The sequence below is a fragment of the Cyprinodon tularosa genome, unplaced genomic scaffold (assembly GCF_016077235.1).
Source record: "Cyprinodon tularosa strain WSP-4 unplaced genomic scaffold, ASM1607723v1 ctg193, whole genome shotgun sequence".
NCBI lineage: Eukaryota > Metazoa > Chordata > Actinopteri > Cyprinodontiformes > Cyprinodontidae > Cyprinodon > Cyprinodon tularosa.
The window spans coordinates 335,122-353,491 of NW_024038694.1; the positions used below are offsets into that span (position 1 = coordinate 335,122).

Sequence of the window (18,370 nt, forward strand, 5' to 3'; positions counted from 1 at the left end):
CTAAGCAAACACAAACAGGCTTAAATTGGAAGGCAACCGGAATTTTGCTCAGTTTTATTTGAATAAGTTTGCACACCTATTCAGGAGTCTTTATCAATTCTGTTGCCTAGCATCAGAGCAAACTCTAGTTGAAGCACTGATGTATTTAAGCAGCATGGATGACCGACCTCCTGAGCACATTCCAAGTCAGATGTTAATCAAATAGCCACCCTTTGTTCTAAAGGTTTGTTGAAGGTCGTTGTTGTGCATTGACTATGTGATTGGTCTTTTTAATCATAATTTGAGCGAAAGTCCGCTTGCCTTCTAATTTAAGCCTGTTTGTGGTGGTCATGACCTGGAGGACTCAGAATTTTACACAGGTACGTTTTTATCTAAGGAAAACCAGCTGATTTCGAGAACTCACTGGCTCTCTGCAATCCCTGAGAGTGAGCATATATGAAGTGACAGTAGAGGGGAAAACTCCTTGTTAACAGGAAGAAACCTCCAGCAGAACCAGGTTCAGTGTGAGCTGCCATGTGCTGAGGCCGATTGGGGTTCAAGGAGAATGATGCAGATAATATCATAAATAAAATAAGTTCTTTGACGCTTGGACCTCGGCAGGAGACTTCAATGCTGTGGATCAATATTTACTTGGATGAGTAACCTGGAAAAGTATTAGAGTAGTCTTCCCCCAGGGCCCGACACTGGTGGTGGAATAAGCCAGAGGGTGAGTAAGGTGGAGGAAAGTGGCTTGTGTGTGGGAGAGAAAAGCTCAGCCGGGAGCTAGGAAGCTAAATGAAGGGGATATAGCAAGATAATTGGTTTCGGAGAAGGTGTGGACCCCAAGTTTGTTAGTGGAAGCTGATGAGAGTCATCATAGGGGGTTCAGGTTTAGCTGATAAGAATCTTCCACATTGAATTTTTGCGTAAGCTTCATTTGAGAATAAAAAAATAATAGTTTGCACTTTTATTTGTTTATTTTTGTATAGATGAGGCCTAGAAGGTAATAAAACATGAAAATAATTAATTAATAATTAGAGACACTAAACATATCAGCTTAATTATTGATGGACATATTGCATATTTCATAGAAAACAAAAAGGTTATAAGAACTTGAGATTTCAACAAAATTATATGTAAAAGTTTTATTATAACTTGCATTGCTTTAGATCTGGATGAGTGCTCAAATGGGACACACATGTGCAACAGCAATGCCGACTGTCTCAACACCATGGGCTCATATCGCTGCGCGTGCAAGGAGGGCTTCTCAGGAGATGGATTCTACTGCTCAGGTCTTGAAAGCAAAACAAATTATGTATATTTTCTTTCTTTATAAAAGCCTATAACGATACAATGTGTCTGATCACCTCTGCAGACAGCGATGAGTGTGCAGAGAACAGCAACCTTTGTGAAAGTGGCCACTGCCTGAATCTCCCCGGAGGCTATCGATGTGATTGCGACATGGGTTTTATTGCCACTGCTGATGGGAAGGCCTGTGAGGGTAAGACGTTGCTAAATATTGCTGTTCTGGTGCCAGGACCACTGAATGTGTGTCCAGATCTGTGATAAATACTCTAAACGTCCTGCGTTCACTCCTGTCAATCTCTGTTTGTTCTTCTGTTAAGAGCAACAGCTGGTTCAAATATAGACAGTGCCTTCAAATAACCCTTGAGACAATGTTTTGGATAAAGAAAGTACGCAATGTGTTTAGTATCAAAGTGGTTTTAGTTTATTTGGGAGTGACAGAAGTGCATCTTGCCTCATTACGTTTTGAAATATGGATGATTTGGTGTCTCAGCATCGAACTCAGTGCTGGGAAAAGATCACTTTGATCATGGAAAAGTCCTATCATAACTTATCGATAAACTGTGAAAGATGTTTTCACATTTTTACCATGTAAAGATAAAAAAATTCTATCAAACTGCAATGTCTGTTTTATGTTAATTATACATCAATGTAATTTTCTTTTAAACTTTTTTTTCCTGGATTCCAAATTAGACATGCTTTTTTTCTAAATCTTATGTAGATTTATTTATTTATTTCAGTTTCCAGGGACTCTTTTGCAGCTTTTTCATCATTTTCAAACCAGAGTCTATTTTCAGAGGGGTGATTTGTAATACTTCCATCAAAGTGCTGTCTGCGATGTGATTCTTGTTTTATTTTACCATATTTGGAACTCGTGATAGAAATTAATGATCCTAAATCGATTTACAAAACATTTGACATGTAGTTTACACAGTTTGATTACCAAATTATCCAGAATTTGGCTAAAAAATGTCTACCTAATTAGCCCCACCATTCTCACACACCATGTATGCAGTAGTTTTTACACACATACAGTCTTATACTGCTAGAAAACTTGACTAGTGTCTGACTCATATATAGCAGTTATTACCCAAGAAAATATTTGATCTGCGTATGCTACTCAAAAAATCCTCTTACCTTGATATTGTTTGCGCTTAAAATGAAACTAAACTGACAGGATCATGTATTTCAAATTGCAAATTTTTTTTAAATTAACCGACCTCTTTGTGGCAACCAAGGAGTTTTCAAATATTATTTCTAGAAGTCGGGTAGATTCTAAAAAATTAAATGCATGAAAAATGAAAAAGAACCCATGGTTCCAATTTACACACAGTTTTTAGAGCAGCACACACACACACACACACACACACACACACACACACACACACACACACACACACACACACACACACACACACACACACACACACAGACACACACACACACATTTGTATTTCTATCCATATTGAGACTTTACATTGCATTCATGTTAGTTACCTAACCCTAACCTAAAGTTCATTCACACCCTAACCGTGAAAAATGGGGGTCTGCCACATTAGGAGCAGCCTTTGGTCACCATAAGGCCTGTTGGTCCTCAGAAAGTCAGCAAATATACCAAAAACCATCCTAAATAGGTTACATAAACAAGTACACACACGCAACCCCACAAACACACACAACATGACAGGACTGGACTTTCCTTAAAAATGAAATCTTCACCTTAAGACCCACTTAAATAAAAAAAACAAGTGACAGCACCTAAAGTCTTTAAACTCTTAACTATAAGGCAGTCAAGTGTTTTAATTAAAAGGGATGACCCATTTCTCTGGATCTTTGAAGCATTTTATTGCTACCAGCCTTTCTTAATCTGAAACAGTATATCAGCACCAATCAGGCAATTTCTAAAAAAGATGGATGAATTTTATTATTATAAACATGATTAAGGCATACTGTCCATCTGCTTTACACATGTTTTTAGCCAAAGACTTTTATTTAACTAGACAATATCTGTTGATAATTAAGCTTTGAGTCATTCAAGTGGTTTTAGAGGGATACATAAATCAAAAATCATTCACAATTAAATGATACAGGTATAAATTGGTACACATAGCAGGTATAAAAATGAGGTATAAATTCCTCACTGCTGAGTTCATCTCTGTCTTTCTTTCTCTCACAGACATAGATGAATGTACCTTTGAGGACATCTGTATCAATGGACGCTGCCAGAATATGCCAGGACTATTTAGATGTCAGTGCAACATTGGCTTTGAGCTGGACAGGAGTGGAGTTAACTGTACAGGCAAGACACATTGAAATATTAACCTTAATTAGCAAGATTAGGACGAATCCATGTGTTTTATTAATATTTATCTGTTTCCCTCTTAGATATTAATGAATGTGCAGATCGGGCTATTTGTTTGAGTGGAATCTGCGTTAATACCTTTGGAAGCTACATCTGTAACTGCCCACCTGACTTTGAGCTGAACCCCACTCGGGTGGGCTGTGTAGGTGAGACTCAACACATTGTCGCTACAGATCAGTGGTATTGGTTTTCATGTCGGCCTGGATTGAAATGTAGCAATGTTCCTAAATGTGTGTGTTTATATGTGTATGGGCAGACACTCGTACGGGAGTCTGCTACCGGGATGTTCGTTCCCGAGGAGACGCATCTGAGAGTTTGGACTGCTCCAATGAGATTGGAGTTGGAGTTTCCAAGGCATCCTGCTGCTGCTCCGACGGCCAGGGCTGGGGTAGTCCATGTGAATTATGCCCGCCTGCAAATTCAAGTGAGTCAACACTTCGTACAGACGTAAAGACATGAGACCAAGCTGTATGGCACCTATCAGCTGTTTTTTGTGTTTCCTTTTTTTATTACCTGGAGAAAAATATTCAGATATGAGAAAAAATTGTCCCCTTTATTTTCCAGAACAATATTTATCATCCCTGAAGTGCTATAGAAGATAATACTTGCCCCATATTTTGTTTTAGAGGGTACCATGATGACCAGAGTTTGATCTCTGTCTGTATAGAGCATAAAATAACATGGCACCCCACTTTCTACCTGTTGCTGCACAGTGCTGGTCAGCTGGCTGAAAGAATGTCACAGTTCTCTTTGCTTACAAGAAAGAAAAATTTAGCTGCTTTGAAATATATTGACTGTCTATTCTAGGCTGTTTTATTGACTTTTTAATAGTTGGTACCGAAGTTGACTTGAAATAAATTGTGAGATAGCCCACAGTGCTGGATCAGAAGCCAACTCATTAGTTCTATTGCTTTAAGTATGATGAATGTTCAGATGAGCCCAAAAACATAAATGGTTTGAACTCAGATGTTTAAATGATAAAAAAGCATCTTAAACACCAATTGATGAAAATGGAAAACCTGTGGGAAACCTTTTTCTTTGTGCTTTATTTAGGGGAAACAGAGTTTTGTTTAATCTTTGTAGGCATTTTGTACTGATTGTTATACATAAAATGTTGTGTTTGAGGACATTTTAGCAGTCTGATTTAAAAGAACTTGTATGTTTTTATAGCTGCTTACTCCATAGTTCAGTCATTTTTTCTTTTTCTGAGTTAGATGTTTTCATGCCGTGCGATGAAGATTTGCTGTAATTGTTGCTGCTGGTAAAGATGAGACAGGCTTGTCCTTCTAACATGGAAATTACCACCAGATGGTTCAAAACAATGCAGGCAGTGACTCATCCCTTTCAGCTTGAGGAAACGCTCACTGCTGGGACAAGAACAGAAAGTTATCTCTGAGAAGTTGCAGTCATGTCCCGTGCGCCAGACTCCAATGATCACTGGCAGATCTTAGACGTGCGATTTAGAAAAAAGCTTCCTTTATTTTACCTAGTCTCAGGCAACTGTTCATTACAAATCCTGGAATGAAGCAAAAGGCATTGGTGTTTATTGTTTTTGGGTTTATATGTTGCAGGTGAGTACAAGACGCTGTGTCCTGGAGGAGAAGGCTTCAGACCAAACCCTATCACAGTCATCCTAGAAGGTTAGATGAAAAGATATTGTCATTTGTCTTCAAGCCCACAGCTACACAGACTTCCACTCAATATTTCCTGCTTTTTCTTTTGCAGACATCAATGAATGTAAAGAACTGCCTGGTCTGTGTCAGGGGGGTACTTGCATCAACACATTTGGCAGTTTCCAGTGTGAATGTCCAAGAGGTTTTGCATTGAACTTGGAAACCAGAGTCTGCGAAGGTATGAAACGTGTGCACCTACATGTACCCACCCTCACAGGCAGGGAACACTCACAGACAGCTGATCTATCACTCTCACTTTATTGGTCTAATACTCCTTTTTGGGGAAAAAAATGAAGCCAATCATGGAGAGCAGCCAAATGAGAAAGAACACACTGCTAAAACCATCTAGAAATACATAAAGCTTTCATAAATACTCTTCATTTGAGTAGGTAAATAAGATGGTTTCCCAATGGAATGAGTATTTATACTAAAATACTAGGATTAGATAATATGCACTTGAAATAAGACAATGCAATTGTTTTTTTTTGTCTTTCTTTAAATGTATATTGTCTTGTTCCATTGGCAAACTGTCTTACTTACCTCATTAATTCAATAAACAATGCACTCATTTAAGAAAAAAAAAATCACTTATTTAGTCATAGGGAAATCATATTTAAATGTCAAATCATTCTGGCTTAAACATGTATATAATTGTACTCTTTATCAGACAATATTGTCCCAAAATTTCTATTTAAAAAAAATCCTGTCTTAAAATCGATGTTGTTTTTTCTCCGTTATTTTATGCAGGCCAGTTAATTATATGTCAACCTAAAAAACCAAAATTCGGCCAATCATATACCAATAGTCATCTGTATTCATATGTCGCAGCTAATACATGCAACGGTTGAAATAAGAAATAATAACCATTTACTTTTCCATTGAGTTCCGTCCCAGTGTTCATGGGGATGGACGTCTGTGTCTTCAGCAGGCGTAGAGCTAACAGAACTGGCAGCGTTGTGAGGCAAGGATTCAAACATGTACGGCTGTAAGCCTTCTACACCAAACCAAGCTTCTGTCGCCCTGGCTCCTCTTCAATAAAACATAAATGATGGAGGAGACTCATCCACGACCTCCGACACAAAACTCTCCTCTTGCATGTTTCTGCTGTCCATAGCGTTCCTTGACAGTGTAGTTTCTACGTCACCAATTTAGTGCTACTTGGTCCCAATGTAATTTCCCATTGGGAACCTACTAGCACTAAGTTGCTAATTGGTTAGCAAAATGCTTCCGACAAACCGGCTACAATCAAACTTGCTTGTGAACCTTCCGCCCCAACAATCCCGCCCCCCTTGATAAATGACCAATCACATTCACTTTATTCGGAAATGCAATGGTTGGAAAAGCCGTTTCCCTATGACTTTAAATTTTTTGCAGTGCATGTGGTCCCGAAGCAGAAGAATCTATCCGAGAATGCGTCTTTTTTTTTCTCCTGTCTGTGAACTCATTAGTTCTTGGCGAGGAGGATAAAGCAGCAGCTGAATTTGTTCCTTCGTTTAGAGGAGGGGTAAGACTCTGATATGGTCAACCCTCTCTTCAGGGAGGTACAGTCAGTGTCAGGCTGGCCAAAAATGAGAGAAAAAGGGAGGAATGTGAGATGGAGGGAAAAGAACAAACAAAAAGGGTGTTTAGAAAACAGCAATTGGCCCAGAGGGTAAAGGAGGAAACCTTGGATTGAATCACATGTGACTGGTGACTGACATTTTTATGTGAGTTTGTTCATCTTCTCAATCTCAAAAAAAAAAAAAATAGTTATTAGTTTATTTGTTTTCCTTGAAATGAAATGACCGCAATAATGTTGATTGAGAAATGATGCTAGCCGAATAGGCCTCCTAGTCACAATAAGTAAACAAATTCATATTCAATTTGAATTATTAGCATTTAGTCTTGCTTCTCAGTTGCTGATTGGTAGTTTTACCAGTTATTCCTTTAAGGAAAAATCATTTGCTTTTGCACCGAGGAGATAGCATTTGCAGAATTAGGGTTTTGTTTCTTAATGTTGATATATTATAGATTCTAAATACTAACAAACACAGAGTGAACAAGTTAAATGGAAGAGTCAAGAAGCATCTGGACGTAATTTCAGACACATTGTCCCTTGTATTCATGAAGGGATTTTTTTTTACATGATTTTTCAATCTGATTTGACTGCTTTTAAATATTTTTAAAAACATGGCAGTCAAAAACATATAAAAATCTATATAGATGGTTACCGGTATGTGTACGTCTATTTTTTTGTTATACGTTTGTTAGACGATTAATAATCGAACAGCCAAACGTTCTTTAAAGGAGTTTTTTTTTATGCAATTAAACCAGGTGAAACTAAAACTTTTTCACTTGAGGAGTTCTGGATAGAGCAGATTGACTGAGGAAAATGTTTTTTTTTCTGAAATGCAAAACCTTTATATATTTTTTGTACAAGTTTGATATAATTGCTGCTCTAATTGGGTTACTCTGTCAGCTAAAGGCATGTTTTACAGTCTCTATTCTCCAGTTAACGATTAATTGATTACTAAATTAGTTTAGTTAATTAATCACGATTAATCTTATTAATTGTTTGTCATCCTAAATGTAGTTTTAAAACTTTCATAAATATTGCTGCTGCAAAAATCTTTAAATAAAAAAAAAACAAAACACATTGTTATTGATTCTGCATATTTCTTTATTGATTATCTTTTATACATTTCAACAAGTTAAACCAGATGTGTTAACAAATCTCCTCTGTGTTTCCCGTAAAGATATCGATGAGTGCGAACAGACGGGAATCTGCGGCCCCGGCCAGTGCTACAACACAATCGGAAACTACACCTGCATCTGCCCTGCGGACTACATGCAGGTCAACGGTGGTCACAACTGCATGGGTGAGTCTGTTCGCTCCCCAGGATGAGCAAAACGCTTTTCCCCTATGGTTCACACGTTTACGTTCTCTCTTATCTCCCCATGCTCGCTCGAAGATATGAGAAAGAGCTACTGCTACAGGAACTTTTACTCAGACAACAGGACATGTGATGGAGAGCTGACCTTTAACATGACGAAAAAGATGTGCTGCTGCTCCTATAACATTGGCCGTGCTTGGAATAAACCATGTGAACAATGCCCTGTTCCCAGCACTGGTGAGCTCTGATGCCAGCATTTATTCCCGTACTATAAAAACAGCTCTATTTAATAAATCCTCTGTCCCCTCAGCTGAGTTTGGGATCCTCTGCGGCAGTGAGAGGCCAGGATATTATATAGACATCACTACTGGGCGGGTTATTGGTAAGATTTTACAATTCTAACACAGGTTTATAGAAAGTTACTTTTTAAACCAACCTCGCCCTGATGTCATGTAACAGATATCGATGAGTGCAGGGAAATCCCAGGCGTGTGTGAGAACGGAGTCTGCATCAACATGATTGGCAGCTTCAGATGCGAGTGCCCCGTTGGCTTCGTCTACAACGACAAGCTGCTGATTTGTGAAGGTAATGTTTACATTGTTCTGAGAAACGCTGCAGTGCTAGAAACAAACCAAGCCAAATTCATCAGTTAATCTAGACTCTTTAATCTGTATAAATATTCTCTCTTTACGGATGCCAGATATTGATGAGTGTCAGAATGGACCGGTGTGCCAGCAGAACGCAGACTGCTTGAATGTGCCTGGAAGCTTCCGCTGCGATTGTAAACCTGGGTATCGCTTAACCCCCACTGGACAATGTATGGGTAAGGCTGCATGGCTTTAAATGTCTTTTTTGGGAGGCTAACGCTTAAATAGCCAGTTGAGTAGTCAAAATACTCAAATCTCAGATTTAATACTGCTGCTTGGAAAAAAAGCGCTGTTTTTTGATTCCAGTCTTACTCTTAAAATCTAAATCACCATTGCTTCAGGATTTCAAACATTTAGATTGCTTAATTAATTTCCCACTATTTTTTTTTTTTTTACCACATTGAGATACTTACTGACTTAACCCTTTTAGGCCTGTCACTCAAAAGTCCGCCTGGCATTTTTTTACTTGTTTAAAGTAAAAAGTAGGAAGAAAAAGTCCTGTGGCCAAGTGCTTCAGCACATTTTTCCAGAATCATTTAGAGCTTTCAATAAATGCATTATTTTACATTATTCTTGATACTAAACCACTATTAAAACTGTTTGATATCAAGAAAAAACAAAAATCGAAATTAGATTTTGGAGATTTTATGCAAATAAAACACTGCATTTGAACATGAAGTACAGATTTTGCATCACAAATTGACAATTTCAACACTATAGAACATATTTACAATATTTTTTTCATTCTCAATTATTTTTACAAATAAGAAACAGACTAACAATTAAAACTATTTACAGGCGATTTTCCCCTCTCTGCATTTCAGTCCAGGAGAACTTCCTCCCTTTCTCCAGGTTCCTGGCTGCCCCCTTGTTTGTAAAATCACAAACTAATGTGAGGACTTCATTGTCAAAAAAGTACTCAAAAAAAGTACTGGTTGTGGATTTCCTACATTTAGAGGGGGTTGAACACCAGGGATTCTTTTGGGGAAGAACCTTAGGGGTTGAAAGCCTTTCTCATAAGGCTCTTCGTGGGTCTTCCACCTTGGATGATTTTATTGATGAGCTTTTATTTATAGTAGTAAATAAATAAAGTTGGTCTCAAATCCACACTAAGCAATAAAAAAAGTCATAGTAAGCTACACATGAATACATGAAGAGTGTGGTGCTGTACTTAGGAGTGTCATATATAGTGAGCAAAAGTGCACTTTTACACAAAGTACATAATGATGAATATTATAATAACTTATACTCTTTTTTTTTATTATTTATTTTTTTATACTCTCTAAACTATTCCAAAAACAAAATAAAATAGAAAATAAATCTATAAATACATCCAATTATGTGTACCAAGTAAAAGCTATTATCCATGAAGTAACAAGCCCCATTCATTCAGAAATAAAATTCAAAAAGTTATTCAATGATCAAACATTACCTTTCTTCAGAAGAAAAAACTGGATCTCCTTTTTCAAACACAAAACCATCCAGGAATCTCCTCGGTCTCTTTTTATCTCTTGAAGGACGTTTTTTACTCATATTATCATGCGCTTCACTCTGACTCTCCGCTCTGTCGCTCATCTTTTCCTCCTCACTCTGCACTCTTCGTCCGTGCAGCAGAGGGAGACACAGACTAGCATTCGCGGGCATCCTGGAGCGGCGGGAAGTTAATTACCGTAATAACACTATGCAGGTCTGAAAGTGCAATTTATTTTCTTTCAAAGACAGTTTGAATTTTTCTGATAGCGCAAACCGTTGCAGAGTTACGGTAAGTTGAAGTTGGTTTGTGAAATGTGTCGCGGGCGACACGTTAGGTTTCAAAGGGTTAACTGAAATGCAAATTTTTCTATAATTATAAGAAATATCTCTATTCTACAAACTGATATTTTGATTGTGTTGGTTGACCAATGGTTTGTCACTTCATACTATTCAGGTAAATTTATGGCATCACATTTATTTCAAAACACCCGTGAGCAAAATAGACATACCTGCATGTATTTTAAACTACTTCTGCACATGGTCTATCTACCACCGCAGGACAAAATCGTACATGCAGGAGAAACTGCAGATTCGAGAGGAGAAAATCGCTCTCCGCACACACCAGCTCCTCCCACATGCTTTCGGATCGTGCTCGGGCTCTCACAGTGCGCACGATTTTCTATCCAGCAGCCACACTCGAGGGCGGCTGCACTCTGGAAAGCATCTTTGCCCACGGACTGATTTTCTCCTTGTGCGAAGGAAAATTTGGTTTTTGACAGGTTGGGCAGGAAGCCTTTGACTGACAGCTCGTAATCCATAAATGAAGTTGACCACTAGAGGTGGGGCAGCGGCGGAGGCTTTTCCAATGTTTGTGGTACGTGGGGTAAAGACTGATTTATGCTCAGAAACCAGGTCGTCTGCATGTGTGTCGCAGTGAACGCAGACATGCCCCTGGCCCTTCTGCAGACATCTAGTCCAAAATTGTAGGTGACCGCAGACAGTGCTGTAGACAGGAGGCCTCTGATTGGTCAAATCTACATCCGCTCTACACTATGCGTATTTCCTGTTTGGTACCTTACGATCTTATTTTGTTTGTTTGACTGCCATTTTGGAAAACGACTCATGAAGATGTACCAACTAGAAGAGCAAGATGCGCGAGAACGCTGGGACCCTTTTTCCACCTGGATCCCCACTCTTTTTCGCCCTCATGTCCCTCCGTTGATGCACAAACTTGCCCCCACTTCTTCACCGCCTAGACTATATCTAGACCCACAGCTAGTTCGTGATTGTCCCTCTTGCGTTGTGGCGTGGAATAACATAGCGGAGACCACGCTTGAAAATTGGGCATAAATCAAAAATATCTGCAACAAGCTCACTGTGAAACACTGCTTTGGGAGTATAACCAGCCCTTAAGTGGTAAGTCTCAGTCAAAGGCTTCGTGACACTGCTTCCCGTGTGATTGTGTCTGCAAGGCCCAATCAGGAGGAAAATGTGTCAAAACACATTTTCCTTTGCACCAGGAGAAAATCAGTCCGAGGGAAGAGACACTTTCGAGAGCGCATTCATCCTTGACCGTGGCCACTGGATAGAAAATTAGGTGTGCAATGAGATCCTGAGCACGATTCTGCGGAGTGTGCGTGGGAGGAAGTGGCGTGCGGGGAGTTTGATTATTTCCTCTCAAAGCGGCAGTTTCTCGTGCATGTGTGATTTTGTCGTGCGTTGGTAGATAAACCATGTAAAGAAGTAGTTTAACATACATGCGACTATGTAAATTTTTCTCGTGGGCGTTTTGAAATAAATTTGATGCCATATATATTTAGCAGAGACAAAAGGCAGCCTAGACAGAATCCAGACTACTATAGTTTTAGAGCGCTTGCTTTGGGTAGTCCATACTCCATACTAATGCATCAACAAGATACTGCGTTTAACCTTTGGACCATGTGTCCTGCTCAAATGAATGAAATAATATGTCAAGCAAGCATGGCATGTAAATATCAAATCAAACCATTTTGACCTAAGAAACTTTAGAACATGTGTCTCCATCCTTTAACATTTGATTTGTTTCAGATACTTATATTTTCCCTATCTTCTGAAGTTGCCAAAAGCGCATTTTCCATAGTGAGATAAAGTAGAGGCTGAGTTATGTCTCTTTTTGTTAAGTTATCTTGTCTTTCTTTTGGAAATTTATTTTCCTGTGTGTGATAAGCCAAAGTTAAAGCAGCAGAGGCAGCTGAGCGACATTTGAGGCCAAGCAAGAATTTTTCATGGTGGGCTTGATATTAAGGAGGAGAGAATGTGAAGCATGTGTTGAGCTGGTGAACATGTGCTTTAGCATATCTGAAGCGTGTTGCTGTCAGGGTGATAAGGGAATGTTAAATCAACACCCTGTTTTGCTTCCTGCTTTTCATGAGTTTCCCAAGCGAAAAAAAAACTAAAAACAGACCTGTGATAAAAGCTTTAAAGTCAGAATGCTAAATGTTTATTTGTCTTGGGTTTTGTGTTAACGGCAGTTAAAACGGTCTCCGTAGTTTTAATCAACCTTGATTTTTATGCTCAGTAATTTTAAGTGTATACTTAGGGGCAAATAAAACCTTGAAATAAATTCAGCTTCTATCCATATTTGCATAATAACACTCAAAATGTCTCATGGTGTACTGAAAGTGAATACTTGGAATCTATTCTTAAACCTCACCATCCTGATAACCTTTTTTATCACAGTTACAGTTTTTTTTTTTTTTTTACACATTGATTTTTACTGCTAAAATGAGTAAATGGCTTTTATCGCTGCTTTTTTTTTTTACAGGAATATTAGATTTCTTAGGTTGTTCTCTTAGCTTTCCCATTTTGAAGAGTGGCAAACTGACCCTAATTACAATTCGATTCACATTTATTCCCTGGGAAATAGGAAGACATGTCTTACTGAATAAAGATTAAACAATACAATTGAAAAGTGAAGAACAGGTAAAAGAAATGTTTCCTTAACATTTATTTTATGGGCTTTCTTAGGATGCCACTAATTCTAGCTTCTTTTTTTTCTGAAAGATCTTTCTTGATGGGTCAGAAAATTCTTTCATAGCAATAAAAAAGCCTATTTTAGGGCTTTCCTACATTTTGCCAGGCGTACCTCCCCAATCTAAAGTTTGCTTTGTGTTTAAGAATACAAATAAAATAAGAGCTTATTTCCTACTAAACCCCCAATTTATTACAGTGTTTTACACATGCCATTTACTATTTTCAGATCGTAACGAGTGCATGGAGAACCCAGGCATATGTAATCCTGGTCAGTGCATTGACACTCTGGGAAGCTATCGTTGCATCTGCCACAATGGATATAAAACAACCCGGGACCAGTCAATGTGTGTCGGTATGGGTTTCTTTTTAGATTGTATTTTTTTCTTGTTCTGATTTGGATTCAGATGAGAAATGTGAACAAGCTCTATAATGAAACTGTTTCAGACATGGATGAGTGTGAGAGGCAGCCCTGTGGCAACGGGACCTGCAAGAACACTGTGGGCTCCTACAACTGTCTGTGCTACCCTGGATTTCAGAACTCGCACAACGGCGACTGCATAGGTGTGCACTGGTGGTTCACCTGAGTAGGAATAACAGGATATCAGAGAGACGTTGCATTCACTGATGCCCTTTTGTTTTGATCAGACATCGATGAATGCTCCACGCAGAGAGGTCTGTGTCGCAACGGCCAGTGCATAAACACTGTGGGAAGCTTCCTGTGTGTTTGCAATGATGGCTATGAGCTTACATTAGATGGCCGACTCTGCACAGGTAATCTTTGCTTTGTTCTGTTTCAAACTATAACTCCTGTTTGCTTCACAATTTTTTTTTCTAAATGTCCTATTTTTCCTCAGACATCAATGAATGTGCAGTAAATCCAGGCACCTGTGGAGCAGGAACCTGCCTGAATATGGACGGCACCTACAGGTGCATTTGCCCGCCTGGCTACTATCTCCATGAGGAAACGTGTGAAGGTACAGTAGGTTCATAGGGCCATTATGTTCAAATGACAGCAGGAATTTATAAATTATTAAAAAGTAAACAAATAGAGCTGTAAATCTGATTGCGTCGATTTACACATGGACAAACGTGATCTCAGACAAGCTGTGCTGAGAGGGGAAAAAGTCGCTGCTGAGCAGGCCTGAGTCAGAACACTTGGAGTGTTTATGCAGCGGGTTTGATTAAAGGATATACAACAGACCTCAACACATTCCTGCTTCTGGCCCTGTTCTTGGAAGCAGGGAGGAACTGCAATGAGTTCTCTGCAGCAGAATCAGAAATTCATTTTGACTAGAAACACATCATTCCAAGACCATTATTTATTGAAGCTATTTTGAAAGGTATTCATTTCTGTTATATTCCTTATTAAAGTTGTTTTTCTTAGTTTTGGTTCTTCAGTTTTTAAATAAAAGTGATTCCAGCTTAAAACAAAAACAATAAATAAATTTGAGGTAAAATTGATATCAATTTGAATAAAATTACATTTTCGAAAACAGTTTCAGACTATACAAAATGATTGTGGGTCTAAATATTTTGTCAGATTCAACTTTTTATCAATTCAGAAAATATTTAGATTGTAAACACCGTGCCTGGTGGTATTCTTTGTCTTTTGTCAGACATCGATGAGTGCTCCCAGTCTCCGGAGATCTGCACGTTTGGAACCTGCTCCAACACCGAGGGAAGCTTCTCCTGTCAGTGCCCCGATGGTTTCAAGCTTTCTGCGTCTGGACGCAGATGTTTAGGTGAGGGCGCATATCATTGCATGAAAAGAGGAGCTGTAATGCATGCATTAAGCTTCTAACTTTACACAAAATAAAGAAGCCTGATTTCTGGAGTTTAGATATTTTGGCTCTTTTGTGATAACAAACAGTATTCCAGCTGGTTCTGTTGCCTTGACGACACCAAGGGTGGCTCTGAGCAGATCGGTTTTCCATTTCCTCACTTGTGTGTGTGTGTGTGTGTGTGTGTGTGAGCCTTTACACATACTTGGTGTGTGCTTTTAGGCTGGGTGGGGGTGTGCAGAGTTCTCTGTAAGGGAGTTCCCTCTCTAAACACTGAAATGATGACTTCATCAGTTTGCTTTTTTACTTTTCTCTACAGTCTCAGAAAGTACAGAAGTTTGGAAGATAAAATCTAAGCCTACTTGGCTGAAAAAATTTGTTTTTGTTAATAATGACAAGATGAATCCACTAAGATCAAGATCTTTAAGTTTATTGTAGATTTTATATCCTACATTCACCGTTTGTTTTTTAAGTTTCTTCAGCTTTTCTGACATCAAGTTCTGGTGGTTAGTCCAAATCTTGAGTCACAGCTATGCTTAAAACATCCCTTTGATTTATTTTGTGTAAATATGTCAATCCCTGCATAATTCCCTTTAGCAAAAGAGATAAATATGTTGACCTTCCTCAAAGCACCCTCATAAATCAAACTAGATGTTCAAAACTATTTTTATGAAAGTATGGTGAAATTCCTTTTTTTTTATATTTTCAATTTAAAGAGTCATTCATCCTAACACACAAACCATAAATCTCTACACAAGATAAAGAGTAATAATTCAACATTTTATCAGTGTATTCTAGGAGAAAAATGTAAAACAAACAGTAATGTATAGAGCTTTCCCTGATACTTTGTTAAATATATTTTTAGATAATGTTGCAGTGGAAGTTGTATAAATCTGTGCGAATCAGTTTCTACCACTCTGCCTTTTTAAAAACCTTTTTTTGTTGTTGTTTATTCCTGATTGTTTCTAGTCTTTTAGAGTTTGTTTTCTGCTTCTCATGTTAAAAAATATTTCTTGGTATTTTTGATCCCCACATAGTCACAAAGAGTATATGCAGAGAGCACCATCCCCTAACAAAAGCCTGACAAATGACTTTGGTTGCAAAAGGAAACATGAAACTCCTCAGCGTTTTCTCTCAGAGCACCAGGTGTTCATGTATGTGGTTTTTGCCTCTAAGCCAGGTGTGTGTGTGTGTGTGAAGAAAGCTTATTTTTGTTAAGTTCACTGAAGACCAAACCTCTCAGGAAGGCAAGGCCATATGCTTATCACTACAAAAGTTGCTCCCTAATCAAAGAGAAACAAGAAAGTGTGCAGATAATTATGCAGTTTATATTTTTAATGGAAAAAAACATAAAAACACATTTGACTCATTAAAGATAAACATAGATGATCATTATAATCAAGGTTACAATCAAAATACCTCTTGTTTACAGTTTAACAATAGCCTTCTGTTGGGTCCCTGAAGCGTGCGTCTGAGACCAGAGGTTGTTCAATAAAATTCAGTTCAGTTTATTTACAGAGGGCTGATTTACAACAAATGTCACCTCAAAGCACTCTACCAGTCTGGTCCATATCCGGTTACAAGGAATTCAGATCAATCCATATTCTGTTTGTTTAATTTCAATTTATTACAATCCAAATTATATCTGATTGTTTATGTCTGGGTCCTTTCTTCAACACCCAACATTATTTTAAGTTGTTCCTAATGCCACCAGATGTTCCTCAAAGCTCTGTAAATCTCATACATTTTGAGTTGTATTGTAAAAAGTCTCTCTGCTGGTTCACGTCACCACCAATCAGAAGCTGCCAATCAGAAACGTTGGCCACCTTAAGCTTGGTTTATGCTTGACATGTCTGCGAGGTCCACTCAGCAACATTACAGCAATTTTGACATTCACGTACGGCATCTGTGCGGACAGAATTTTCGCTCAGAGCACCTTGGAAAATGTGTAACTACGCGGACAGCAGAGGCGTAGCCAGAAATTTTTTCTAAGGGTGGCCAGGCAATAACCAATGTACACTGAGGGGCGGCCAAAAGCGGATAGGCACCAGAACCTTACGGTCAATCTACACTGTTCCGATAGTAAAATTAATAGGCAAAACATCCATATTTTCCAAATAAAGACTAACTATGCTTTCCTACAGCCTTTGCCAACAAATAGACACATATATTTAGTAGGGGTGTAAATCACATCCATCATGGCGATTCGATTCAGGATCGATTTCCTGACCAAACGATTCGATTATTTTCAATACTCAAGAATACACCACGATACGATTTGATTAGATTAATTGGTTCAAATTTTTTTTTTTTTACACCTTACAGGCTAGACAATGTTTCAAATTTGAAATAAATCAATGAAAGCTGTAATATTGTTAAGCATTTTTTTTGAGAAACAACAGCAAATAATAGAAGTAGAAAAGTTGCACTCCACCTATTCCTATTAAAACCTCATTCACTGAAAAATAATGATGCTCCTGCCTTGCATCAAAAAAAATACTGCACAAAATCAGTCCAATGAGTGCAGTGCAATAGACACTCCGCTGCACCTCTCCCAAATTGTAGCTAACCGCAGACAGTGCCGCAGACAGGAAGCCGGCTTGTTTTGTTTTTATGACCAAAATTGCGGAAATTTGACAGTGCCGCAGACAGGAATATATTTGTGCAATCAACTCAAAAGAAAAGAAAGTTCAATCCGTGAAAGTTCAAAAAATTCAAAGTAATATTCAAGGAAGTCACACCTATTGAGAGTTAATAGGAGCACCAGCTTATTCTGCAGGTCCATCTAGAAAACAGAAAAAGTTTAGATGATGTCAGTTAGATTTACTTTAGGGAAATTTTACTCGTTTCTTCATTGGGAAAAAAAATAGAATCTAAACTTTAATATTAACATGTGACATTCTCAGTATTTTATGTGTTTTTCTTCCACAGATATGCGTGTGAGCTACTGCTACACCAAGTTCGAAAATGGACGCTGCCTCGCTCCGAAGCCTATGAACACGTCAAAGGCAGAATGCTGCTGCACCATCATGCCGGGACAAGGGTGGGGAAATCCCTGTGATATCTGCCCCAGGAAAGACGAGGGTGTGTTGTCTTTCACAAACACACACACAGCTGAAACGGATAGATGCTGGTAATGGGCACAATAATTTTTCTCTTTCATTGGAAACTTTTCCTATTTCTTTTTTGCAGATGCTTATCGTGATCTATGTCCTAATGAGGGATATAAGCTTGATGCGAATGATTCAACAACAGGTTCATGCCC

General features: G+C 38.4%; 1 protein-coding gene across 1 annotated transcript in view; it reads left to right on the forward strand.

Annotated features, from left to right (window-relative positions):
- fbn1 (fibrillin 1) overlaps positions 1–18,370 on the forward strand; it is an 84,769-nt gene that overhangs the window by 51,608 nt on the left and 14,791 nt on the right. The window contains exons 34-52 of the mRNA XM_038283391.1: positions 1,149–1,271; positions 1,355–1,480; positions 3,461–3,583; positions 3,670–3,792; positions 3,903–4,070; positions 5,218–5,286; positions 5,372–5,497; positions 8,055–8,177; positions 8,271–8,429; positions 8,503–8,574; positions 8,652–8,777; positions 8,893–9,015; positions 13,551–13,676; positions 13,769–13,885; positions 13,970–14,095; positions 14,179–14,298; positions 14,941–15,066; positions 18,037–18,189; positions 18,298–18,360. Coding sequence (XP_038139319.1) covers positions 1,149–1,271; positions 1,355–1,480; positions 3,461–3,583; positions 3,670–3,792; positions 3,903–4,070; positions 5,218–5,286; positions 5,372–5,497; positions 8,055–8,177; positions 8,271–8,429; positions 8,503–8,574; positions 8,652–8,777; positions 8,893–9,015; positions 13,551–13,676; positions 13,769–13,885; positions 13,970–14,095; positions 14,179–14,298; positions 14,941–15,066; positions 18,037–18,189; positions 18,298–18,360 — 2,292 coding nt within the window. The remainder of the gene's footprint in view (positions 1–1,148; positions 1,272–1,354; positions 1,481–3,460; positions 3,584–3,669; positions 3,793–3,902; positions 4,071–5,217; positions 5,287–5,371; positions 5,498–8,054; positions 8,178–8,270; positions 8,430–8,502; positions 8,575–8,651; positions 8,778–8,892; positions 9,016–13,550; positions 13,677–13,768; positions 13,886–13,969; positions 14,096–14,178; positions 14,299–14,940; positions 15,067–18,036; positions 18,190–18,297; positions 18,361–18,370) is intronic.